General features: G+C 31.9%; 2 protein-coding genes across 6 annotated transcripts in view; one reads left to right on the top strand and one right to left on the bottom strand.

Annotated features, from left to right (window-relative positions):
• The window catches only part of LOC121124700 (uncharacterized), an 80,765-nt gene that overhangs the window by 50,753 nt on the left and 3,022 nt on the right, over positions 1–26,990 (top strand). For all 5 annotated transcript variants that reach the window (XM_040719877.2, XM_071891186.1, XM_040719878.2 and 2 more), the window contains exons 4-13: positions 6,416–6,551; positions 10,284–10,834; positions 11,979–12,060; positions 12,124–12,559; positions 12,628–13,070; positions 20,582–21,118; positions 25,871–26,310; positions 26,368–26,509; positions 26,572–26,694; positions 26,759–26,935. In XM_040719877.2, coding sequence (XP_040575811.1) covers positions 6,416–6,551; positions 10,284–10,834; positions 11,979–12,060; positions 12,124–12,559; positions 12,628–13,070; positions 20,582–21,118; positions 25,871–26,310; positions 26,368–26,509; positions 26,572–26,694; positions 26,759–26,935 — 3,067 coding nt within the window. The remainder of the gene's footprint in view (positions 1–6,415; positions 6,552–10,283; positions 10,835–11,978; positions 12,061–12,123; positions 12,560–12,627; positions 13,071–20,581; positions 21,119–25,870; positions 26,311–26,367; positions 26,510–26,571; positions 26,695–26,758; positions 26,936–26,990) is intronic.
• LOC121124702 (uncharacterized) lies at positions 13,197–17,154 on the bottom strand. The gene is made up of 4 exons (XM_040719880.2): positions 17,041–17,154; positions 16,063–16,230; positions 13,661–13,992; positions 13,197–13,593 (listed from the first exon to the last, which is right to left on the bottom strand). The coding sequence occupies exons 1-4, from the start codon at positions 17,115–17,117 to the stop codon at positions 13,328–13,330; spliced, it is 843 nt and encodes a 280-aa protein (XP_040575814.1). The 5' UTR covers positions 17,118–17,154; the 3' UTR covers positions 13,197–13,327.

The following is a 26,990-nucleotide window of genomic DNA, read 5'->3' on the forward strand; positions in this document are numbered from 1 at the left end:
GAATGGTCTATCTCCATTTTTTCCCAAGTTAGGGTCGATTATGCATTTTCAGAATTTTGTGCTACCTTTATTTTTGATCTCTAAAATTTAATGGTCAATTTGACCATAAATATAATCCTCGTACCAAGTTTGATGAAAATCGGCCCGTAATTTTTACCATAATTCTGCTAATAAACAGGGGGAAAAACATAGCTTCGTTACGGAGGTAATTATTGTTTAAAATCCTATTGAACTTGGTCACGATACTAGCGCCGTGTATCTGCAAACAAGTTATGCTGGACATTAAACAGTCACAATTGGCATCGAATAGATTTATTGTTACAGTTAAAGTTGGTATGGTACATAACATTATGTCATTGAAATTTTTTTCCCAATACATGAAGAAGCGATTAAATATTAATGTTATTTCCAAAATATTTTGCTCGGGGCCGTTGTATTATGAATGGAACCAACCAAATGGACGGGCGAGACAAAATTAAAAGTGCAACATTTATTTTTAAGGTCCACCCTAGTAGGTAGTTATTATATTGTACATACATATATTGTGTGCTATGATTAAATTATTTATTATTTTTTTGCACATTCAACAGCCTTTTAGTTTTTTAGTTGTTTGAGGAAAAGTAATCATAATATATGTAGGAACATACTATATACAGCTATAAAGACATACATACACAATGTTAGAAGTCAATTGTTTTCAGATTTCCATTTTTACTCTTCTCTCCCCTGATTTCTCGGGGTTTTACACCTACGGGAAATCCCGGATATAAAGTATTTCATAACATAAACTTCATTTAATTATATACTAGCAGTAGTATCTGATATTGCCCTGAGTAATGAGGCGTCGAGGAACAGAAAAACCTTGCTTTATTAATACAGAAGATAATTTTGAAGAAATAACTCTCCGTTTTTTCATGAGTAGTGTGGAAGATCGTGTGGATTTTGGGCATCTCAAAAAAAAAAAAAAACGAAAATCAATATGGTAACCCTGACCATTTAAATAATAGGAGGGGATGAAGGAAATTAACAAGGACATATGTAAGAATTAGGTACTCGTATGCCTATCCTCAATTCTATTCTGAGTCAAACAAGGACTTACAATTATAACTCCGCAACAAATCCTCCGTCTTTCTTGTGTACACACTAATCTTGAAACAGGTTTTGAATATTATTGAATGTAGTTGAAAAGGAAGTTTACTACTTAGGAGTTGAATGTTTAATCACAATGGCTAAGTAAAATAAAATTAATCTTTCTTCAGGTTACCAATTCCAAAAAACTTACGTCAGCTGAGTGATGTATCTCCATTTAATCCAAAGTTATGGTAAATTATTGATTTTTTTACGTTTTGTGTTACCTTGACCTCTCAAAATTTATTGGCATCTTAACTGTGACCATATATAATCTTTGTACAAAGTTTGATGAAAATTGATCCATAACTTTTCTCGTAATCTTGGTAACTAAAACTAACAAACAGTGTAAATAGTGTCTAACGTAGTACTAAAATGTTTTGAATGATGTAACCAATGCACAATTAGAGAGGATGATGATAAAATGAGAATGTATGAGACAAATTAGCTTAAAATCTTGTTTTTCTTTTCGATAGTATGAAAATAAATACTAAAATTTCACAGTTTTTATGAGAAAGAGAGCCTTTAAGAACACATAGGTTACACAATATTGTTATTTTGATTCATCATGATTTTCAACCTGTATTTGTATTACAAATAATAATGGTTTTTATAACTTCTATAGAGTCAAAAAAGAAGAGTAAGAATGATTTTCTTTTTCTCCAACATTCAAAAAAGTATAATTTCTCCTCCACATCCGAAATTATAATTCTATTTATTTATTTTTCTACTTTTAAAATAAGTTTCATAACAAATACCTACATAAATAAGAAATGTGTGTGTGTGTATGGTTAGATCTTGTAAATGTTTAACAATCAACCTCTTGTGGTTTACTTTCCTCTCTCTTTTTCTCAACCCTATTGACATTATTATTTACAAAGGCACGACTAAAACTTTTTTGACGAATTTCTGAAAATAAAAATGTATTGTTAAAAAACTTTTAGTGGTCACAATTTCGAAATGAACAATTTTCTATGTTCAAAACTGTGTTTTTTCTATAATTTTTTTTTTTTTTTTGTCAAACTGATTAAAAAGCTATGGATGATATTGACAAAAAAAACTTTCATAGTCAAAATTGGGTTTAAAAAATTCAAGCTCATTTTTTTCTTTTCCGAAATATTTCTCGTCAAATTTTGTCCTTTTTCTAAAACTTTAGATGTCAAATCTGGCATTTATAAATAAAGACACAAAGGAAATGTATAATTACTGATTACTTGCTAACTCTTTCATTTTGAGTAAGGGGGTATTTCATTCCTCTATTGATATTTTCAATAGTATCATTTAGTGTTGTGCATTGATTTGAAAATACTAGACAGTTCTAACAGGGTTATACGAGGGTGGTCTGAAAAGTTTCCTAGCTCAACCTGAAGATGGTAGCGCTCGTACATACAAGCAATATATAGCATCTGTTGACAGTTACTCACCAAAGTTTCAGCCATTTTGGACGCTTAGTTGTTATGTAACAGTCGTTTGGGTGAGTTGATGTGAGTGATTTTGTGAAAAACAAATCTGAATGTTTTATTTTATTTATCTCTGTAACCTGTCCAGTCTGTAACTTGTTTGGGAGAATTGTGTAGATTTTTTTAATTAAGAGTGCCGTCATCTTCATCCGTAGTCTTAACTTTTAATTTAAAGATCTGGTAATCAAAATCCGTCTTGATCTAGTCCCAATGATATTTTTTTATGATTAGAAACTTGAAAAGATAAGTTTTTTTTTGTGAAGCTCTTTTTTATTATCACGGTGACATTTATATGTTCTTGTCGTTTCTTTTTTAAATTCAATGACTTTATTATTAGTGTGTGTGTCTTTTTTTGTTTATATATATGTATAAAATAAATTTTCTAATTATTTTTTTATCACGTTCTTTAATAATAATAAAAAAATATTTTTTTTATTTCTGACATTTCATTCAAACACCAACAAAATGCCTATTTCTTATAATCAATTGTAGGTTACCACATCTTTCATGCGTGTACACCTAATAAAGTATAGACCATATATTTCTAAAGACTTGGCATATTATAATTTCTAAAGCTCAACAACTCTAGCAATCAAAATAAAGAGGTTTTGTGATTTAAAATGTGTAATGTTTGCAGGAGTGAAAATAATGTGATAAATTAAATTTTATCTTCCCTAAACATGAAGCATTTTAAATCACAGAACCTCTATTTTTTGACAGGGAAAGTTATTGAAGTTTGAAGATTATAATATGCAAAATTCTTAGAAATCAAGAGCGTTTACACTTGATCTTTTCAAAATAGACATTTTTCTTCAACCATTGGAAAATGGGAGTGATGTCATTTTACTCAATTCCTTCAAGAGAAGAAACAAAGAAAAACAAGCTAAATTGAATGTGTGATTTTTCAATCTGTCTAGAATTCTATGGTTTGACGTAAAAAGTCAAATTTGAGTAGGGAATGTGGAATAGTTTTGCAGGCAGCTTGGATTGTTTTTATTTATTTCCCCTCTAGAAGGAATGGAGTAAAAATGACGTTGACTCTTTTTCTTTTCTTTTTTTACCAATCACACCTTTTATATTACCCTCATGTGGGAATTTCCATTCTACCTCATTATTCCATATAATAGATACAGTGCTCTAACTACGGACAGGGAGGGCAAATGATAAGAATAAACGTGAATTCTCCGTGTACTCATATGGGAATTTATTATCGCATTGCTCTGACATATCAGTGCTAGTATAACATTAGGAAATAATAACATTGCTCCATCAAAAACTGTTAATAATGCTAAATCAATGGGAGTCCTGAACGTATTTCTTTGCAACCTAGATGATACCATCTGGGGACCTCATTTTACTTGCTGGGTTAAATTTTGACGCGTAAGTGAGGAGAAAACGGTCATTTCAAAATAAAAGACTGCTCGACTTAAACTGGGACTAGAATAGAGGGGACTTACCACTCTATCTACAGTTGGTAGGAAGAAAAAAAAAATTAAGTATGAATGAAAATAACTAAAGAGTTTGGAGAACATGTAGTAGGGATTTGTAGCTTATTGTCCGTGAAATTCGATGAGTCAATTAAAAATTACCTACCCAAAATGATTAAAAATTATTTTGCACAATTATTTTTATTTTTTAATTTACATTTATAATTAATATTTTCTTATTTTCCTACCAACTGTAGATGAAAAAGTAAGTCCTTCTTTATTATCATCTCAGAATTAGATAACAAATATAACAAGAAAAATGACAAGATAAATCCATGGACCGTGGGTTGTGCCACTGTTTACGTACGAGTGATAGATGTGGATACACACCTTAAGACTAGTACCTTCAATCCCCTTCCATAAAACAAGGACTGCTGATTGAGGCCCTCAATTAATAATGTAATATAGTATGATTAAGTAATCCCTTGCTCTTTTGACTCTTCCTTAATAATTGTATTAAACCCTATTTGAATATTTAATTGTAAGGAGTAGTAGCTGTAACAATGTATGCCACCCCGGAAGGAGTTTTTTTAAATTTATATTTACCGCAAAATTAGTATGGTAATTATTAAACAATAAATATAAATAAGTGTATTATATATTATTACATAGTTGCTTGCCTCTATGTATGTATATCTATTAGTGTTGGGATTCAATCTGAAAATCTTATACCGTTATGATTTTTAGTGGACCGAACTAACTCGGTCTTTTAAAAAAGTTCTATCTAGAACCGTCCCTTACAAAAATAAGAAGAAAAAAAAATCCTGGATACTAAAAAAAGTTACCTCTTCCACGAATCGAAACTCTTGGATCACAACAATATCTACTTCTCGAAACCAAATAAAGGGATTTTTAAACATAGTTTGTATTATAGATGGGTTAGTCTCTGGAATTTCATACCTCTATGCTTTCGTCAAGGAAGTAAAGCTGACCTCAAACTTTTAGTGGACCGAACTAATTCGGTTCTATGATAATTAAGATCCAATAATTTTGGTCTAGATAGCTCTCAAAGAAAAAATGGGTCTGGATGGGTCTCATTTAAAATTCGGTGAAGATCTACTCATATTAACCTCATATGAAGTTAAATGTTTTGCATTAGTCATATCTGTACAGCTCTTAAATCAGAATAGGTCACGGCGGTACCTCATCAACACAAAAATGTAGGGTGTATTTTGTTTTTTGCTTCTTTTCTCCTAATCATTGTTCTGAACGTTGATTGGCTAAATTCAAATTATTTATTTTTAAGTTGTGAACCATTACCAACAATCATTGAATACTAATTCCATTGTTGGGAAGAGTTGGCTAACTAATAACGGATTTTGGAACTTTTTTAATGTTTCTTTTTGGAGGAGAGATTGCAAGCATAGGCACTTGTATGCAATGTATACTTATACATTGCTTGAGTGCGCTGGTATCGAGTAAGTTCACTTCAACTACTGTGTTCATAAGTTATGAAAATCAAGAAAAAATACGAAATAGACAAAATGTTTATTTATAAATATATCATAAATCCCTCAACAACAACACACGTCAACTTAAGTCGATAACAACCTCCTCAAAAAAAAAAAAGAAAAGAAGTGATTGCGAGATACAATAAAGGTTAAAGGATGAAAATCGATACATAGATTATGACCGAAAAAATAAGTCCACCCACGATTTGCAAATGATTAAATCTCTGTCTATGGTTTGTCCCCACCCCCTTTTTGAGAAGTGAAAAATTTACTAGCAATTTATACCACAGAATATAAACTACCTATGTACTTGGTATATATACGGAGATATTTGATTGGCTTTGATTCGGAGGGAAACCCATATACAATACCGTTTTGTCCAATCAAAAACAAGGACATAAAGCGTTTTACGAAATATGTCAAATAGATCAATTGGTTCTGGAATTGAAATTGTGTTCGGGGCTTTGAAATTTCTGGTTTTTTTTTTAAAGATCTTTTAAATTAACCCGTAAAATTTGTTTTCAATGTCTAATTGACGTATGAGGAGTTGATACAAGGTAATACTGTTGATTTGAAGTCAGACTACATACAGGATACCTTTTACTAGCCTGACTGGTTTTTTTACTAGCCACGGGCTAGTTTGTCTGTAGAGCCCTTCCCTGATTACATCACCATTATATAATTTTTTCCCTATGTGGCAAACATATTCCATCTCCACTAATATCTATCTATTTGCTATACACTTCTTATAGCTAAACAATGTATTTTTGTTCAAACACGCATACTAATGAATCCCTTTTAAAAATCCTTGATTCTACATATATATTTGTCAAATGCATCACGCAACCCTTCTTTTTATTAATGTATATGTATTTATTTTATGTTTCAGTGAGTCTGAGGTCTTTGAGCATCCCCTTGGCTCTCCATCCCCACATGAAAGTATTCATCAATTTGACGTGAAGGAATTTGCTTCTAAAGTTCAGAAGTTTGAAGATCTCATACGGAGTCTTAAATATTACTACGAGGTTTGTGAAATAATGTTTTTGTTTTTCCCACATCTCTCACAGCGCTTTTCTACTAGCCCCATTTTTATGTATTCGATGGTATACCTATAATAATGATAATGAGACGACGACCTAGTTTGCATATCTTACCCCTTTATCTTCTTGTCTATATTTTCCATCAATGAAAGTGAAGAGTATTATTTTTTAACGATGAGGAAGAACACATCTCATTTCTTTTACTTTTAAATTTCTTTCTTCAACACAAAAGCAAGCTGAATGATTTTTCTCAAAATTGAGCATGGATTACATTAGTAGTCTTACACAAAATATCGTCGAGTTCCATCCAGCCAATGAGTTTTATTAATCCTTTGCAGGTCCCTCAAATTCCAACTAAACTACCCATCATTGATCAGCAGAATAAAAAAATGAGCCATTGATATATTTTATTTAAAAGTTGTCATATAGGGTGAATACAGGTCTCTTAAATCAAATGATGGTTATAAACTACATCTAAAAATATAGGCTATCATAAATCATCCCACAAATTCGAATACGTTGTCTATTAAATATAAATAAATATATAAGGTAAAATAATAAATGTGGATTTTTTCAATTTCTTAAGATGATGAATTTTATGTTGACGCATCATATACCTATGTTTGGTAGGGAAGTTTGTTTTTCAAGGGCTATCGAGCTTTGTTAACACCTAAAAAGCCATTTTAATCCCTTTAAACTCAAAGGGGGAATATCCAACATAAGGAAATATTTAACACTATATTTGGATCCTTCCTTGCTAAAAATGAATAAAGCAAAAAGGATGCGTCCTATACACAGGTCATTAAAATTCCTTACATCATTTCCTTGTTTCTAAAGGGGGACTTCAGTAATAACTTTTATAGGTTAGATAAATGTTTAATCAAGCTTATTTAATGTAAAATAAATAATTAGGCATTTGTCTAAAATCTTGATTGACTAAATAAATTATTTTGCTCAAACAAGATGTACGAAATCAAAACAGGGTGGTTACTAGGATTTTTGACAAAATGAACAAATAACTTCTTTTTTTATAAATGACTAATTTGGGAAAAAAACAATTTGTGGAAAAATTATAAAATTAAAATATTTTTTGGGGGACAGACAAGAAAAAAATTGGACTGTGATCAGTCTTTTTTGACTTTTTGACAATATGTGACAAATAATTCTTTTTTTAGATAAGACAAAAAAAGACTTTAAGGAAATATTTTTTGAATTATTATTTTTTTAAACTGCCAGTTGTCTGTTTATTTATTCGAAAAACAAATTTTGAGAAATTACCTATTGGACAAAAACAAAAAAGGTTTTTTAAGGAAGGCACAATTTGGAATAGAGAAAACTCTAAATTACACAATTTTGCCTACAACGAAAATGTAATTGACTAAAAAGAGTTTTTTTTTTCTACAAATTTGACAATAATTTACAACTAAGGGTTTTAAAAAAAAAAAAAAAGATCCATTGTAAACCAAGGGAATTTCGTCTAGGTTTTTTTCTTACTACACATGGCCACTTTTCTAGAGCGAGTGAATTCAAAATTCTAAAAAATCGACAAACAACCCACCCTAATGTTGGTACATATAAGTAACAACATAGTATGTTAGTCTGTACACCACAATAACGACTTCTTATTTATTTGTCTCTTCGTATGTACAAGTATACATTATGAGAATTATTTCCCTGGAAAAGTTGAGGTAGGAGAAAATCTTAAATCATAATTATCCCGCTCCACCTTCTCTTTCTCTAAAAAAATAAAACAAAACAAAAAGAGGATTCGTGAGCAATTACCCCCTAAAAACATCGGAAATTACCAACTTCCCTCTTGTAATTTTTATTTATTTTTTGACAGATAACCTATTTTCTCTCTCTCTCCTTAAAAAGAGGAATTATGTACACTACTTAAATTTGTAATAATGTTTTGTAAACATATAGAAAATCTTTAACATTATCAAAAAAAGGAGAACACCCCAATTTATGTATATGACTTGTACGAGTTGCAACTTGTATAAACAAATTTTGCAGTTTATTCGTCATAAATGCATCATTTAATTAGCACATTGATCATTTTAATTACCAAGTCGGTTAATGATACTTTCATTTTAATCTATTCAAATTAAATGGTTTTTATGTATTTATGAGTAATATAACTCTGGGCATTTGAATTTTATAATTTGCCACAAAATACTTATATGATAGTAATTCATGGGCATCCGCAGGATTATATTTATGATTTTTTTTTTTTGGGAGGGGAATTTCAAAATTTACAGCTATTAAGAAAAAAAAATCAAATATTAAAGTCTGAACATTTGAACTTTATAATTTGCCACAGAATATTTATATAATAGTAATTCAGGGGCGTCGGCAGGATAATATATAATTATAATTTTAAGAGGGTTTGGTTTTGGGATTTTATTTCAAAAAAATTGCAAAATTTATTAATTTTGAAAAAAAAATCCAATATTAATTTTTTTTTCAAAAGTCCACAGTTATTAACAAAAAAATATTTTTTTTTTGCAAAAAAAGAAAAATTGAAGCACGTATAGCTATTCTCAAGAGAGAAAAAATTTAAAAATCCACAGTTGTAAACAAAAATTAAATTTTTTTGCAAAGAAAAATTCTAATATTAGTTGTTTAATAAAAAGAAAAAAATCATTAATTCAGGGGGGCTACAGCCCCTCCAGCCCACACCCTGCCGACGCCCCTGTAATTTTTATTAAAGCACGTGATACTGGCCTTGAGAGCTTTGGTACTGCTGTGGCGTGTTTTGCAAGCCTGCCTCTCAATGTGCGCCCAGATGCTGAAATCCAAGGGGTTCAGGTCGGGGGAGGAGGGGGCCAGAAGTCCTTAGGCCAGAATTCCACACTCTCCTTCAACCACTTCTGGGTGTTCTTGGCTGTGTGTGCGGTTGCTTGATCTTCTACTTAGTGGCCTTGGCGGCCTTTAAGACAGGTCTCCTACTTCGAGGCTTGTCTTCAATGCCTTCCCCCTTGCCCAACCTCCTCTTGATCCTGCCAATGGTGCTGGTGGCCTCAGAGATCTCCTTGTGGCTTATTCCTGGACGAAGCAGAGCAGCTACTTCATATCTTTTAGCCTCTATGTCAAAAACAATTATGAATTTCGAAATGTTATTGAAACAAAACTTGTTAATCGGAAAACGGTTTTTAACTTTTATTTAAGCAACATTTACGTAAAAAGTCTCTGAAACCTCGAAAAAAGCCATCGAAGGTACCGGTCAAGACTTTCGGGACACCTGGTAAACTATCCATGGAATGTTAAATTAGCACATTACCTTCATAAGTTGCAACCTGAGCGCAACACGTATATCATATATGCAGGGTAATATTTTATAGCTATATTCAAGTCTATTATAGGCTTATTATTCAAATTTTAAATCTATGGGTTAGAACCTTTATTTTAATAAGGGACTTTTATTGGCCCCCATTTTACCACTTTGAAATAAAATCCATCATTGGCTCATTTTTTTATTGTAAGGAGTAATTATGGTTAATTTAATTGCAATTTGAGGTCCCTTTAAATGGTTAACAAGAATAAACCGTTGATAGAAATTGACTTTAATTCGTCGAAGAATATAAATGTAATCTGTACTTAATTTTGAGAAAAATCATTCAAGTGTACTTTTGTGTTGATAGGCTAAATTTTTAAATACAGTCCGTATTAATATACACATTTTACTCATGCTTATTTTATTTCTACTCTCAACAGGAAGTACTTGGTCAAATGGTCATTATAAAGCTTCCAAATTCCCTCTTAATATGTGAGGATCCCCCGACCAAGGATTCCCTTGTGGAAATGGACAGACTTCTACTTCTCATCCTAGGTGCTGCTGTACAGTGCTCACAAAAGGAAACAGTCATTCAGTGTATCAAAAACCTTCCCGTAGCTGTTCAAGAAGCCATAGTTATTAAAATTAAGGAAGTCACCGATAACCCCACAAACGTTTGGACTTCAGAACTAAATGACCCCTCGTCCTTAGTACCCAATCAACGAGATCTCATGTACGTCCTTCTGGTTTCTCACGTTAAGAAACTGGTCAAGGAACGGGATGAATTTGCTCGACAAATGGTGGGCCTATCTGCTTCGGCTAAGGTGAAGAAACTCCGATCAGAATGTGAAAGAGGGCCAGAAGATGGGGATGGACGGGGTGGAGGAGGCAGTTCTGGGAATAGAAGTATGCTTATGACAAGTGAAATGACACATAAGGCACTTGAAATATTTGAATATAAAGCCAAGATTCGAAAATTGAATCAGGAGTTGTAAGTATTATAATAAGTAGCGGATCTATAATTGCTTCCTTTATTATGTGTATAAAACCTAGATTGGTATGCTAAATATGGAAAATAAAATGTGGTTCCATTAAAATGTCGTGTATACGTAAGCAATCATGTAGATAGAGGTCATTAAGCTGAATAGTTCTTGTCGGAACTCTTCTTCTCGGAAGTCATTTATGTTCTAATATTGAACTTTAATTATTTTATTTTATTAAATACATATTATATATATACAAAAATGAGATTTTATCCGTCAGCTTTTTCCTTATGTATATATAACGAAAGTATAAATACATGTATACTTGTAGGTATGACATCACAGTAGGTACGGGTCACTTCCTTGTAGTAGATCGTTAAAATGGACCAGATTTCAGAATCCATTGGATTTAAAAGCTAAATAAATGAGTCTCATACCACTGTTGCATTATATGGGATGTGTAAGAGTGAGTAGTGCCCTGGCAGTCCTTATTAATTCGGTCCAGTCTTAGGACCGATCCTTAAGACTATTAGTCCTTCGGCCTGTCACTACTAGAACTGATAAAAAAAAAAAAGTTGAGTGACGTCATCAAGGCCCAAACCTTATAAGCTTTTAGGACAGATATGCAGGACTGAATTTGACTGTACGGAGACTGAACTACCGTCTTCAGTTCTAAATAAGGATTGCTACAACAGTAAGAGTGGGCACCATCTTGTTGAAAGGTCCAAGTCTCTTACCTGAAGTGGGAATTGGCTCATGGCTGGAGACTTTTTTCCAGGATGGTGGTTGAGGCTTTTAGTTTTAAACCCTGAGTGCAACTCATGGCACCCTATACCATCACTGAATCTAGTTTGTGCATTAATAGATGGTAAAGGGTGAATCAGAACTTTTTTTTTTGACCAAAATCTAATCATTTTGAGTAAATAAAGATTAGCAAGCTTTAGGAACAATTCTTCAATAATGTATCACAAACAAATTTAAAGTTTAGGGCGCACCCTGTGTGTTTGTTTTAAACGTTTTCCTCTTAATTTTTTTATTCAAAGCCAAGAAATCGAGAAAAATATCTAAGGTTTTGAAGGATTTTTATTTTCAATCAAGCTTATGATGATAATTAAAAATACGTTTTTATTTATATTGAAATACCCATTTCAGAAATGATAAGAACGAGAGTTTAGCTGAAGCCTCAGAGGATAATCAAACAAAAACACATCAAATTCGAAAACTCAAGCAGGAGGTGAGAGCTACCTGAATCATTTTTGTTTTTATATAACTTAATGATACCTCCTCTTTCTTACAGAATTTACAATTGGTACAAGAGGCTCGAAATTATAAGTGCCACCAAGATGAGCTTGACATACTTCAAGAGAGAGCTGCGAAGGTGGATAAGTTAGAAGCTGATATTCTTGTCTACAAGGATAAGGCGAATCAGCTAGAGTATTGCAAATCTCGTTTTGAAGACTATAAAGAGGATAATCGTATACTCACTGAGGCAAAGGTCATGCTTGTAGAGCAACTTGAGCAAGCACGGACCCGTTGCTCTAAGATTTTCTCTTTGGAGTCTGAAATGTTACAATATAAGTCCGAGATAAATAACCTGAATATGGTTATAGAAAATGATAAAATTAAAATTAATGATCTCATAGAAGAAAATATGAGCCTCTCTCTCAATACGAAAAACTCTTTGTCTGAGTCTCAAAGTCTTTTAATTGAATTGCAGTCCCTCAAGAATTTAGGTATAATGTTCTTTGATAATAATTGGGATACTATTTATATATTTATTATCGTATCTTGTTTCTTATAGATACGGATTCTAATGTTCTTGCTGAACAATTAGGGAAGGATCTACCCAAGATACATCGTCTTGAAATAGAAAATCAACATCTCAAAACCGAGCTGGAGAAACTCCAAGTGGAAGGATTCCATGCACTCTCGGGCAAAATCCTAGATTTGGAAAAAGAGAACAAAAAGTATTCATTGGAAGTCACTCATCTCAAGGAGAGAATCAATAGAGAAACTGATGAATGTGAAAAATTGGAGAAAGAGCTAGTTCATATGAAGGATAAATGTAAGCAGCACAAGGGTGTCATTGGAGGCCTCAAGGAGTCTGAAGAGCAAATCCGAATTGAAAAAGATACGGAGGTGGAGAGTCTTAAAAGTCAAATTTCTTGTTTGAGAAAACGTCAAGAACAAAGTCAAAATGAACAAATCAATCTTCTTACGGAAGAAAACCAGAAGCTAACCAAAGTAAGACCTTTAATTATTTTGTTTCCTCATACTTACTTAGCAATTGTTTTTTTATCAGCTCTTAGAATTTAATCAAAATTTAGTTATATTCTTAATTGCAATAAGTCTAACAAGGATAAAAATATGTTCATGATACTTTGATTAATTTTATTATTACTTGGAGGTATTACGATAATGTAGATCCTTTTATATATTATTAAGTTCGGCAAAATATACATTCTTATTGCTTGGTTTCAATTCGATACATTTATGCACTGTTAGATACTTATTAAAATGGAGAAGGAAATGAACATCCAGAGCCTGTCTTTTGTCAATTTGAAATGACTTCCTTGATTACAGTAATCCCCTTCACAAAAGCATATCTCACTCTGCATTCTCACACGAGGTCTACCCTTAATTGCAGAAGTTGATAATACCTCATTTAGGAAATACGCATCCTTAACGAGGTGTTCTGCATGTTTTTCGTCTCTTTCGATTGGAGATACCCAACATCTCCGAAGTGTATCATATCTATACGATTGGGCTAATGGGATATACGTAACATTATTATTAGTAGTAATATTTATTTTCGGAACCAAGTCATGTCTTACCTCTTAGCTCCATTTCCATTAAGTCCTTATCCCCACACCCTTTAGTTATTTTAATTTCGTATCCTGACACAGATGGACTTGCAGTAGTTAAATTGACTTCTACTATTGAAATTTTCCCAAAGCAAGAGGACTCATTCATGTTGTTTTTGACTTCACAATCCACAGTGGATTCATCGATATCAAAGGCACCTCTCTGATCCTTGTCTTTTAAATAGTTGGTGCTTTTCGCTTTGGTGCATGTGGCAGGATGATTAATATCGAAGTCTTCTTGGTGTTCATGAGGAAGTTTAATAGGCTTTGGCTTCTTTAAACCACTTGCGTTGGGTCCATATCTATGGATTTAATTGAATATATATTGAAAAGGCAATAATATTACTGGTCATTCTGTTTATGTAAAATAAATTTAGAGTGTCACATATTTCGAACCTATTCGAAACTAAATCAAGATACGTTAATAATTAAGATTATGAATAAAAATCATTAATAACACTTGTATTTTCACTCCATTACTGGGAACTGGTTTATATCAGTCAGTTGTTTCAGCTCAAATTATCTTTTCATGTGATCCATCAAATTTTGCAACAGTTTAATTAATCGGATTTAGCATAGAAACATAGAAAACATTTTGATTTAGACATGATAAGCTTTAAAGTATAGATTTGTACCATATTTAATTTCTATTCAGGTCACATGTACTCGCACCAGTGTCGCCAGTACCATAGGAGCTATTAGCCAGAGTAATATTTCTATGTTTAAAAAATTAAGCATGCTTGACTATGACTTCCCTATTATCTAATCCCCCTATCCACTGGCAAATACATTCCGCCACCGCTGACTTGACTCAAAATAACCAAAGGCCTGTTTTGGCTATTTTAGAAGCATGTAGATTAAATAACTTGTTACAACTGACCCCTTTGTACAATATTTCAAATTTATCCTCAATTAATTTTGCTAGAAAAATGAATTAAATCATAATAAAATACTCTAAAAATTCAAATGACTTGTTAAAGCGGGGGGGAAAAATATATTAAAACTTACATTATTCCCAAATATCCCTTTCTGAAAAATTGTTAATTACACTATGCAAAAAAATTAAGGTCTTATTATTATTATTATTTAAGCCGTAGAACACAAATAGACCATTAAAACTTTCAATATTTATAGGTTTGTCCTTTAAAACCTTTTTTTTTTAAATCAAGTTTTAAGGGTATAAATACGATTCAGTGCCATATTTCGACATGGAAGAACTATATAAATGAAAATCAAAGTAAATAACTGATTGATACAAAAATTTCTGCATTTGAAAAAGGAATTATTTATTACTGTATCTGGATAACAATTAATAAAAAATGTATATAACCACCAAAAAATCTAGTAAAATGAAGGACCTTACTCAGAAACTTTTTCTTCAAGTGCTTTATATCTTAGCTGAAGTTATAGAATAGACCTTATATTTCAAGTTTTTTTAAGTAGCCTTTAAAAAAAGGTCGATTTTGATTTATCTTTGGTCAATTTAATTTTTAATATTTATTAATAAATTTAATTATAATACGCTGATTAGGTTGCGTGAATACAGATTACGATAGTAATCCGGGGGAGGAATTGTATCGTTTATTTTAATTTGTACTAAAATAATTTATAATAATAATTTAGATAATTTAAGTATAATTTAATTTGGATTAAAACAAGTTTATAGATGCTTCATAATGAAAATAATTGATTGTTATAAACTCATAAGTGATTTTTTTTTTTCCCGGAATATTATTTTAATCTGTAATTTTTACCCAACTCCCTCCATGTGGACTTCCAGCAAACAACAAATAATGTTGTTTTCTTTTTAGAAAATATGTTTTTTTCTTGTTGTCCTTATGAAAGAATTTCATGACAATATTTCTTTTTATATCAAAAATTATCTTCTTTATATAATTTTTTCCCCTTGCTCCCTATGACATCATTTATGCCATTTTTCCATATTATTCAGATTTACGTAGTTTTATCCCTAAGTGGCCATTAGAATGTCCTCTTTAAAAATCATTTTCATCCAATATCTCAAAGAAATTTTGAAAAAAAAAGATTTTTTTTTTCCCACAATATTTGGTATCATACATACAATTGTAATGTAAATTTTGTGACTATACCTAGTTATATATATATATATCCAAGAAAAATAGCCTTTTACGACCGTTCTGTGTTGCAATTGTTCATTCCTAAGTATGTATGTAAATCATTTAATAGATTGTATCTAGTTGAATTAATTTATTTACAAGTTCATAATTGCAAAAAATAACAAAGTAAGTACATTTTTGATATGAGAGAAAAATAATTACTTTGTTTTTGAAGCAACAATGTCAACTATCATGCATGGTATAACTTTTTGAATTACACATAAATGTAATACATACCCTATGGTTAGACCAGTACCTAAACCCATTTCGAATCCTGTAAGGCTAGAGGTTTTCCGTCCTTCATAACCACCGGAATCATATTTTGGAGGGCGTTGATATGATAAACGATGTCTTCTTTTCGGGGTGTAATCGTTGCCATCATCCGAATCCACTGCAGAGGATCCTCTGTAATAAAAAGATCAAATATTTTACAATCATTAGCCGATTGCTCACACAAAAGTATTGGGTTGGGGAAAAAGTAATGTCCCCACCCTTTTTTTAACTAAGTAAATCTTGTTCATTATTGGTGACCTCGAATCATACGATAAAGCGTTGTAAAGGTGTGAGTGTATACTACAAACATTTTTCAGGCAATATTGCGCTTGGCCTATTCAGTCTTGAATTATCGTGCTTCGAGTATCGAGGTCTCAAAGGAAGAAATTAGCCATATTTTACTACCTGAAAGGGAAAAACGCGTCGAAAGCGACCAAGAAAATTCGCAATGTATACGTTCGTGTTACACAACAGTGGTTTGAGCTATATTTTCCCCCATCTCAATTATGCCCTCTACTGTGAACAATTGAACATTTGAAGCTGGCGATTGAACAGAAGCGGCCAGCAATGGTAAAAGGAAGACATCATCAAGACAACACCAGTATGGGAAGTCCTTCTGCATCCTCCCTAAAGTCCGGATCTTACGCCAAGTGACTACCCCTGTTTCTGTTTATGGCCAATGCGCTTGAGTGTACAAATTTGGCCTCAATAGAGGCTTTTGAAAATTCGTTGTCCGAGTCGTTCGCCAATATGTACAAGGACTTCTACGAGAAGGGCTTTATAAAGTTGGAAGCTCTTTGGCAACAAGTTATCGAACAGAAGGGGACATACTAGGCTTAAATTGGATGATTGTAACACTTTTTATAAGTCATTGAAATAAAGCGAAAAATACAAAATTACTTTTCCCCAACCTATTAAAGAGGGATTGATGTATAACATTACCTATTTTGGAATCGTAGGGAATTCACGTTTTCTAAAGTCCAAAGGAAAATGATATAAATAAATCTATTCCACTTCATTTTCTACTCTTGATTCTATGTCTTGTCGTGTAAGACTGACTTGCCTTTCTCCCTCAAAAAAGCCCTTTATACTTTGGGTGTAGGAAGTTCCCTGCTTTTTCTCTTATCGAGTATTAAAGGACATAAATCAATAGTATACATACATAGCGGTAGTAGAAGTTTGTATATATGGTAATAATAATAATAACAATATATTTGCACGAATTTTTGCCGTCCTTATTTTGAAAGCGGAGGTGGTATGTTCATAGTGCCTTCTTCTCTCTGAAGCATGTTCATGATGACATGTGCAGCAGCCTCTACTTATTTAATTCCATTATATCGTGATATAAAACACTATTTTCTGAACCCCCATTTTCTTTATGCTTTGACCTCATTGTGGTGTATGGATGTATGTACCTATTAACATAATAGTCTTTCTTATTGTTGTTCTTTATGGAAGGAACTTGGGCCTTATGTCTTTGGAAACAACTAGTTGTATGTATGATCGATGATGACTGTCACATAGTTGACATGCTCTATCTTCATTTTTATTTACACCTTTCACCCTAGGGTATTTAGCACTCACTCTTACCATTGTAAATGACGCATATGCCTAATCAAATTGAAAGCCTTCATCCCTATTAACTTTGACCATCGGATTCTCATAAACCACTAAAGTTAGGTCAACAATTACCTCCGCCAACGAAGTTGACAGTGGTATTTTTGCCTCTGTTTGTTTGTTAGTCACCTAGACTACGGATCGATTTTGATCAAACTTGGTACGAAGACTATATAATGACTCAAGTAAGAGCCCATTCAATTTGTAGAGGTCAAGGTCAAAGTAACATAAAACGTAAAATATACATAATCGACCATAACTTTGATTTTAGGCGGAGGTTTTACTCTCTACTGAGTTCCCATTCTAGTTATTTTTGAAAGAGATTCACTTTAGATACAAATATATTTTACAAAATCCCCCCCCCCCACCTCCTAAGCCAACATTCCCTCTACATGGCCCCTGAACGCTTGCACAACAAAATCTTTGGACATATTGGCCCACTTCTTCTCAACTGTTGCTTTGAGATCTGTTAAACATTTTTGTAAGGTGTCGTATAAGTCTTCTCCAACCCCACTCACAGTATAGTCGAGAGGCCGATATGTCATATGAGGAGTAGGGGTGTCAGCAGGGGGTGGGCAAAAAAAAGGAATTTTTTCTTTTTACTGGAACATTTAATTTTTGAAATTTTTTCCCTATTTTTTTTTATTTAAAAATAAATCAAAACCCACAAAATTAATATAATCCTGCAGACGCCCCTGATGAAGGAGGCCACATTTGCCATTTGCGGAATCCTCCCAAGTTTTTCTTGCACCAATTTTGGACCTATAAGCTTCTGTGTGACATAGCTGACCATCCCAAGACCCATTACAGTCGATCGGATCGACTTGTAGCTATTTTGTAGGAATTTGCATGCTTGTCGTTGGCTTGACCTCTATCTTCGCTGATAAACTGGTCAGGAACTTATCAGTGCGTATTTGTTGTGCCCACACTACCAGGCCTCTCGTTAAAGTTTTCTCCACTCTCTTCAAGCAACTTGAAGAGAGGGGAGAAGACTTTAACACTCTCTTCAAGCATCTTGACAGTAGCAACAAGCTTCTTGGAGTAAGTATCTGCAGTTGAGAGTTGTGTTTCGAGAAGATCTGACATGTGCTGCCTCACGGACTCCATCTTGAACGGAGTTGTAGATGGAAAAAATTTTGAGGAATCAAAATGGTCAAGTTTGAAGTACTTCACACGCTGATATCATAAAAAAGATGCGTTAGAGTAAGAAACAATAAAGATACAAGTAATCAAAGTGATATTTCTGTTTTACTTCCTGTGTGGAAGTACATATTTTGTAAATCCTGTCCTCTCAAAGCCCTTAGTGACAAAAGCTCAAAAAGGGAGATGTTTATGTATGTATGTTTTGAAGCTGTTTAATAGACCATGCATAAAAATATGATAAAAAGGATTTTCTACCTTTATTATGTCTCCTAATAATAAATGATAAATTGTGAACATCATCAAATCTTTTATAAAAGCAAATGGCACATAAGTCAATTATCCATTAAATCGCATTAATGCATGCCATAACATACTAGAAATCCAGTATTTTTTTATAATTATATGTACACTGTGAATCATTCAGTTTGGATTTAGTTATCATAATATCTACATTGATCAAAACAATAAAAAACTTAGAATAAGAAATAGTTTTGGCATGAGGTATCAAGGTGTCAACCCCATCTAATAAATCAAAATATCAAATGAGATGCAGGGGTGTCCACAGGAACATAGATTTTTTTTTTTGGGGGGGGGGAGGTTGAATTATTTTTCCAAAAAAAATCCAAAAATTAAAATTCAAAAACGATAGCTATTCATAAAAATTATTTTTTTTGAGAAAAAAAAGTCAAAAATCCATTTTTATTCACAAAACAAAATAAATTTTTGGGAAAAATAATTAAAAATATTCAAATTAAGAACTTTTTGCTACAGCATCTACGGCCCAGTAATTGATGACATAATTCCATGAAGTAATAATTACCTATGTAAACAAAAATCCTCACTTACCAAAGATTTGATAAAGTATATAGGGTATCTTTCAGAGTATCCACAAAATAACATATATGTAACCAAAACCTTGTGTTTTATATATTGTTAGCCAGCTTCAAGCTTATAACAGATACTTATTTAAAACAAGAACCTTTGATATAGGGCAGTTTTAAATGAATATATGTGAATACAGTATTGTTCAGATATGGGATAAAGTCCTTATACTTAGAGATGGGATTTTTGAAGAGCGCAAAGAGTAGGTGGGAGTGAGACGTATGGTATAACTGAATTTGACCCTTGTCAACATCAACTATCTGTTCTATAATTTGGGGACAGGGGAGATGAAATAAATCACTGCTATAAAGAAGAACCTTCTACATTTAAAAAAGTATAAGTACAGGGAAAATATTATAAATATATATACATGCATAGGTTTTTATTTTATTTTGTTTATTAAAACGATGTACACCTAAGATAGGCAAAAATTCTTCTTGCAGAGTGTGATGTTAACACTTCATCGATCTATTAAAGAATGAATAAAAAAGAATAGAGGGCACGCAGTAACTGTTTTTCCCTTTTTAATCGCTAAACTGGGCCGGGGTTTTAGACAAAAATGTAATTCCCAAGTCTTTGCTGACAAGTCCTAGTAAATGAATATTTTCATCGAGTCCATTTTAAATTCTCAGAAATTAATTAAAAGATACTTTAAAGAATACTTTATATCCAGTGAAAAAATTGAAATAACTTTTGAGTTCCAAGTCTCGAGTACAAGTCGTGATGTAGATAGTTTCGTTATTTGACATTATTTAATTGGATGTTCATTTAGACTTAAGACTTTAATTTAATCTTTGTGATGATGAAATATTCTTAATCATCTTCTTTTTTTTTATTATAGGACATGACGGAAATACGTCGTAAAACTGCAACTCTTGAAAGCGAAAAAAAGAGAATTCAGAATGATTTGGATACTCTTAAAGAGGACTTCTCACTTGAGTCAGATAATTATAAATCAACCATCAAGTCATTGACAAATGAAGTCAATACCTTAAAGGAAAAAACTCTATCCCTGGAGATATCAAAGGAGGGATTAGACTCTGCTCAAGAAAACCTTCATCTAAAATACTCGAATTCTCGAATGGAAATAAATACTTTAATGGAAGAAGCGAGGAAGAAAGACTCTGAAATATCTTCTATATTGAGGGAAAGAAATGAGTTCAAGGCCTATCGCTCTAAATATGATGAAGTCTCAAAGTCTTTGGAAGAAATGAATTCTAAACATAAATCCCTTGAAACAGAGTTCAACAGAACCCAGAGACAAGTCCAGAATCTAAAAAATAAAGTGATTGAAGTCGAATCTCTTTCATCTGAGGTTGAACAAGAAAACAAAAAACTTACGAAGCAGAATCACAATCTAAAAGAGACTGCTAATAAGGTGAGTTCAAACTTTAATTAAACCTAATGGATTGTGCATAATTTTGATTCGGATAAAAATTTGTGATATCTGACGACATTTTATATACAGTTCCAAGAAAACCAAAGTTTATGGGAAGTTATTCTTAGACAATTATAAATTATAAAAAAATTCAAAAATTGATTGAGATTGCCACAGGGTACATTGCTACCTCACCAATAAGAAATATTTTAAATCTCAGAAAAAATTCTAAAATTCATAACTGTTCCCAAAAAAAAAAAAAAAAAAAAAAAAAAAAAAATTATTAAAATTTAATTTCAAATATTAAATTTTTTGGAGAAAAATTTCAATGAACCATACTATTCATAGAAAATTAAATTTTTTGAAAGAAAATTTCAAAAATTTAATTTCAAATATAACATTTTTTCAAAAAAAAAATTCAAATATTAAATTTTTGTACAAAAATTTCAAAAATCCTTACATGTCAAATTTTTTGGAAATAAATATTGCAAATATTGAATTTTTCTATTTTTTTTTTTTTTTTTAAATATTATGTTTTCTAGTTAAGAATAAAAAAATTGTTAATTCCGCAGAGGGAGGATCCAGCCCTCCCTCTGCGGACGCCCCTGTATTTATTCAATTTTCTTTACATATTTTTCCGACCCATAATAACTATAATTACTGAAAAATATATAGGTATAATTTTAGATTTTTATACACGTCATAAATTATATACTTCTTAACTAACTATATTTTAACATGAATTACTGATCATAAATAACTGTATTTTACCATGAATTAGAGTAGGTTTTCCCAGTGTTGCCCGGACATTAAGAAATTAAAATTAGTTCTGAACTCTTTTGCTTCATATAAAAGAAAATATAAAGAATTATTCTTATTTCTATTAGAGAAGAAACAATATTCAAGTTGAACTGTCGTTCGCTCAACTTTCTTATTATTGTCAAAATCCTTCGTCTTATTTTCTCTTTTTTTCACTCTCTCTCTCTCTAAACCTTAAAATCTCTTTTAAAAAAGTGTGCAACGAGAATAATTCTTCGAATTTAATTATCTTTATTTTTTGTTTTATATGAAGTAGTCATTTGTTAGTCAAAAAATTCGTTTTTAGAAAAATGCTGTTTTAAGGCCGCCATGGCAATTAAAGGCAAAATTATTGTTATCAAAACCATTTCTTGAATCTTAAGAATCTACATGAAATATTTCAGCAAAATCCATTCGTTAATTTGGTCATGCTTCCTGGGCACACATCCACACACAGATATTCGCATTTAATATACAGATTACTAATCATACATGAAAATTTAAAAAATTCAAAAGTTGATTGAAAAATATAACAGAATTCTTAAGGAATTTGACTTGATTTTGATTAAAAAATTATTTTCTATATCGATAAAGCAAAGCTTATATTTCTGTCTGTTTGAATATACGAAAATGAGTCACTGGAGGCACTGTATATAGTGCTTTTTGATGTATATCATAAAAATATTTTGATGTAAGAAATAACAATTCCTATATCAGATGGATTATTTTTTTTACTAAAATTTCAAGGAACATTAAAAAAAAAATCATCTGATGCTATATGGCAGGCTGTCCATATAGCATCAAACGTGTGTAAGGGTGCACTGTTAATAGTACTCCCTGATGTAACTCATGTAAATATTTTTTATATGAGAAATAATTATGTAGTCGTATTAATGGAATATAGCAGTCGTGTGCATTTATAACAAGAGAGCCGTCATACTACATGTACATTTTCAGGGTATGCTCAGATTTGAGTCAAATATTAACGCTCGTATGTTAAAATGAATTTGGTTTGTTTTTATTATTGAACTCTCTAAAGACTAATGTACTCATCATTCATCCCAATATATCATTTTTTTTTTTCTTAGCACTTATTTTTCTATTTTTGAGGAGGAAACACATATGAATTGATATAAGTATTGAGTAGTTACGTCTGAGTAGGCTCATGAAAAAGGAAGAGTAACTCTGAAGATTTCTTGGGGATTTCTGTAAAAGTGATAACAACAATTTGTCTTTTAGCCGATTCCTACGGGCGATGTTCTGAACTACCGCTAGACTTAATTTGCATTTCCATAGGGACATGTCATGTAATAAAATATTGATTTTTCACGTTAAAAAAGAGGACATATTAACATTATTAAGGGAATGTCCACTCTGTCTCCATCTATTTCCAATGTTGGGAAGAGTCAATCTCATAATCTGAATGATGTAATTGGTGTCGTTCTATGGATTATTGTTATTCGGTCAATCTTTTATGTTTATGATTTTGAAGTGTAACTACATACATCGATGATATAGAGTTTTTTTACGTGACGTTACAATTTGGATGTCCTCCATTTTGGGAGCCCACGCAACCAAAAACATTTTATAACTATGAAACCCCTTTTTTCATTCATAATAAGGAAAATGATGAACTATTGGATGCCAAAATGGACCAACAAATAGAAAGACTTAGACATTACTGTCTATAATTTGTTTCTCCTTTTATTGCAGAGTTTTATTAACTGTTTTTACATTCTTATACAATATAACTTTTCCTATTGTAAATCAAAATTAACTATTATACTGGAAAGAATAGGATATTTTTCAGTAATTGTTCTACTTTTCTCGTCCCTAACCAATAAGAATAAGTTTACCAATTTCAAATTTTAAAATATTGTAACGAAATATTATGTAGTTTACCGCAGACATAAAAAAATTGGACATTAAACTTTTAATTATTCAAATTTAAATTAAAGAAGTAAATTAATTGTAAATCTTCTGCAAAAAAAATCCCTAATTGTGAGGTTGTATATATATATATATATTTATTTATGATTAATCTACTATATTCATGATTAAAGTTGGATTTTAAAAGCGGTCTTGTTTATCAGATGAGGAAGGATATATTTTAAAAATCCTTTACATACTTTTTTTTAATTCTAAATACTTTTTCCAAATATTTTTTAGAATGTTTGAATTATCTATTTACCTAATCTTGTACATACTATTTCTTAAAAGAAGATATATATAAAATTACTCTCGATATGTTTTGTCATTTATTCCAAGCCCTTTTTGATGTTGAAACCCATGGTAAGATTATTAATATAAATATGGAAAATGAGTACTTAGCTTTCTATGACTTACAGTAATACCTTGAGATACGAGCAGCGCTGGAGACTCATCTAAATTTAGTACAAGCCCAGATTCCTTCCTTCTGTTTTGTATCATTCATAAAAGTTTATAAAGACACTTGTCAGTCTGGCCCAATGAACTCTTCAAAAATTTCAGCCTAGCTCAAGAAAAATAGCATTGAAGGATGTAACACTCAATGGAGTCGAGAATAGATCTATACTCCAGAAAGAATAGCTTTCGACTCCATAAACAAAGATTTATTCATGTATTCCTGGGACGTTTGTGCTCTTGCGTACACATTAGCATCAATGCCATCGTCGCAACTGAGTGTCAAACTATTATTCGCTGCTATTAAACTCATTTGAAGTGACCAGAGGGCTTCAACGAAGGAGGATCTTCTATACACGTATACATATCTCTATTCAAGTGTGTTATTTGGTAGATCCGGGACTCGGACTTGAAATCCCCGTTAAACTCGTGACTTGATCTTGAAGTTCAAGTCGGACTCGGGACTCAGTTTAGAAGTTCAAATCAGACTTGAGAATATTACTCTAAAGCCCTGTATACGAGTTAATGCTCACCTTTTTGGGATAATAAATAGATTTGTTACGAATTAAACTTGTATGTCAAGGTATTGCTGTATAAATTAATGTATGTATCTGTTACTATGCATTTTCAAGAAATAATTTCTTGAAACTTAATGGCACCTTGTAATCATAGAACTTAGAAATTGGTGCTTGGGGTTGGATATTTCTGATTATTTGCACTTCTATAGATATATGTTCATATACTTAGATGATAGGTTGGGGAAAAAGGAATTTCGTATTTTTCGGGGTAGTCACTTGGCGTCAGGTCCAGACTGTAAGGTGAATGCAGAAGAAGTTCCCATCCGGCCTCCTGGAGCTTCTGACGCGTCATCAAAGATGTGTGCGGCCTAGCGTTGTCTTAATGATGTCTCCCATTCACCAATGCTGGCCGCTTCGTTTTGATCAACAGCTTCAAACGGTCGGGGGCATAACTGAGACGGGGGGAATAGGTCAAACCACTGTTGTGCAACACCAACCGAAAGAGTATCGGCCCCGTATACCTTGCAAACTTTCTTGGGTAAAATATGTCGAATTCCTTCCTTTGAGACCTCGATACTCGAAGCACGATAATTCACGACTGAACGGGCCAAGTGCAATACTCCCTAAAAAATGTTTACACTCACACCTTTACTACGCTTTATCGTATGATTTCATGTCACCAATAATGAACAAAATATGTTTAGTTAAAAAAAAAGGGGGAGGGGGAAATACGAAATTACTTTTTCCTACACCTAATATATCAAATATCTTATTAATTTGTATAGCAAACATAAAACAGAGTTATCAATCATGGTAATAGTTACCTTATAGATATGAATGAATATAATTATTTATGTTTGTCCCTTGAGAAAAGCTCTAAGTTTTCTTACATACATATATAATTTATTAATTGAATAGTTTATAAGTATTGTACTTTACTACGTTCGTGTCAAATAGAGTAGAAGTACCATGAATGGACTAAAATTTTAATATATTATGATACTAATTAATTAATTGAATTGACTACAATTTTTTATGTATATATGTTTAACAGGTTGAAAAGTTGGAAAAAGACAATATCAAGCACGAAGCCGACTATGATTTAATAAAGCGCATCAATGAATCTCTTACCAAAGAAGTTGAGAGAGCCAAGGATGGTATTGAGCTCCGCGATGTAACAATAGAAGAGCAAAACTCAAAGTTTTCTAATCTCGAAAGAGAAAATGATAAGCTAAATTTAGAGTTAAGAGAGCTTCAGGAGAAGTCCTCCAAATTGAAAGAAATTGAAGAAGAGACTCGTAATTTGAATCAAAAGGCAGTTTTTGCAACGAAGACTTGTATCACTCTTAGAGAAAAGCTTGTGAAAGAAAAAGTCATGACAGAGAATCTTGCACAAGAAATTGATTTTATCAATGATAGCCTCATTCGTCGTTTTGGTTTTGATAAGGAGGCTCTCAAATCAAATGAAAACATTGACCTAAGTGTTTCCAACGAGTATGATTTTGACGATCTCTATATTTATTATATTTCTATAATTATTTATTTATTTAGACGCGTTGAGAATTTAGAGGGCTCTTTAAATACTCTTCTCGAGAATAGGAATAGAAAGAATATATTCTTGGAAAATAAAGTCAAAGAACTCTCTGAAATTAAGCATGTTCTTCAAAATGAAATTGAGCTACTGCAAATCAAGGTAACGTTCACTCCATCCCCCTCCCCCGATTGTTAATCCCTTCAGTTACATTTTTTATCCAGGTCGATGGAGGGGATGCTAAATCTGAGATTGAGAAACAATTGAATGTTGTACTTAAAGAAAAAGAAGCTGTTGATACAGAGGTGATGAATTTAAAGCTTCAGATCTCTCAATTAGAAAATAAAGTAAGAACTTTACATTAAAAAAAGTACTCTTCTAGGATTCATGTGAATTCATTATCTTTTTCAGGTATCCTTGTTTCAAACGGAGAAAGCTCATATAAACCAAGAACTAGTCAAGCTCACAGAGGATAGAGCCAGTTTACAGGTTGAAAATACTACACTCAATTCCCAATCGGCGATGCTCCTCAATCAGATCAATCAATTGCAATCCGCCAATACCAAGCTTGATACTGAGAGGGAAAAAGTAAATATATCGGTTGTAAGGAAAATTATTTATATCAAAATTTGTTTGTTCAATT

The sequence above is a fragment of the Lepeophtheirus salmonis genome, chromosome 9, assembly GCF_016086655.4.
Source record: "Lepeophtheirus salmonis chromosome 9, UVic_Lsal_1.4, whole genome shotgun sequence".
Lineage (NCBI taxonomy): Eukaryota > Metazoa > Arthropoda > Copepoda > Siphonostomatoida > Caligidae > Lepeophtheirus > Lepeophtheirus salmonis.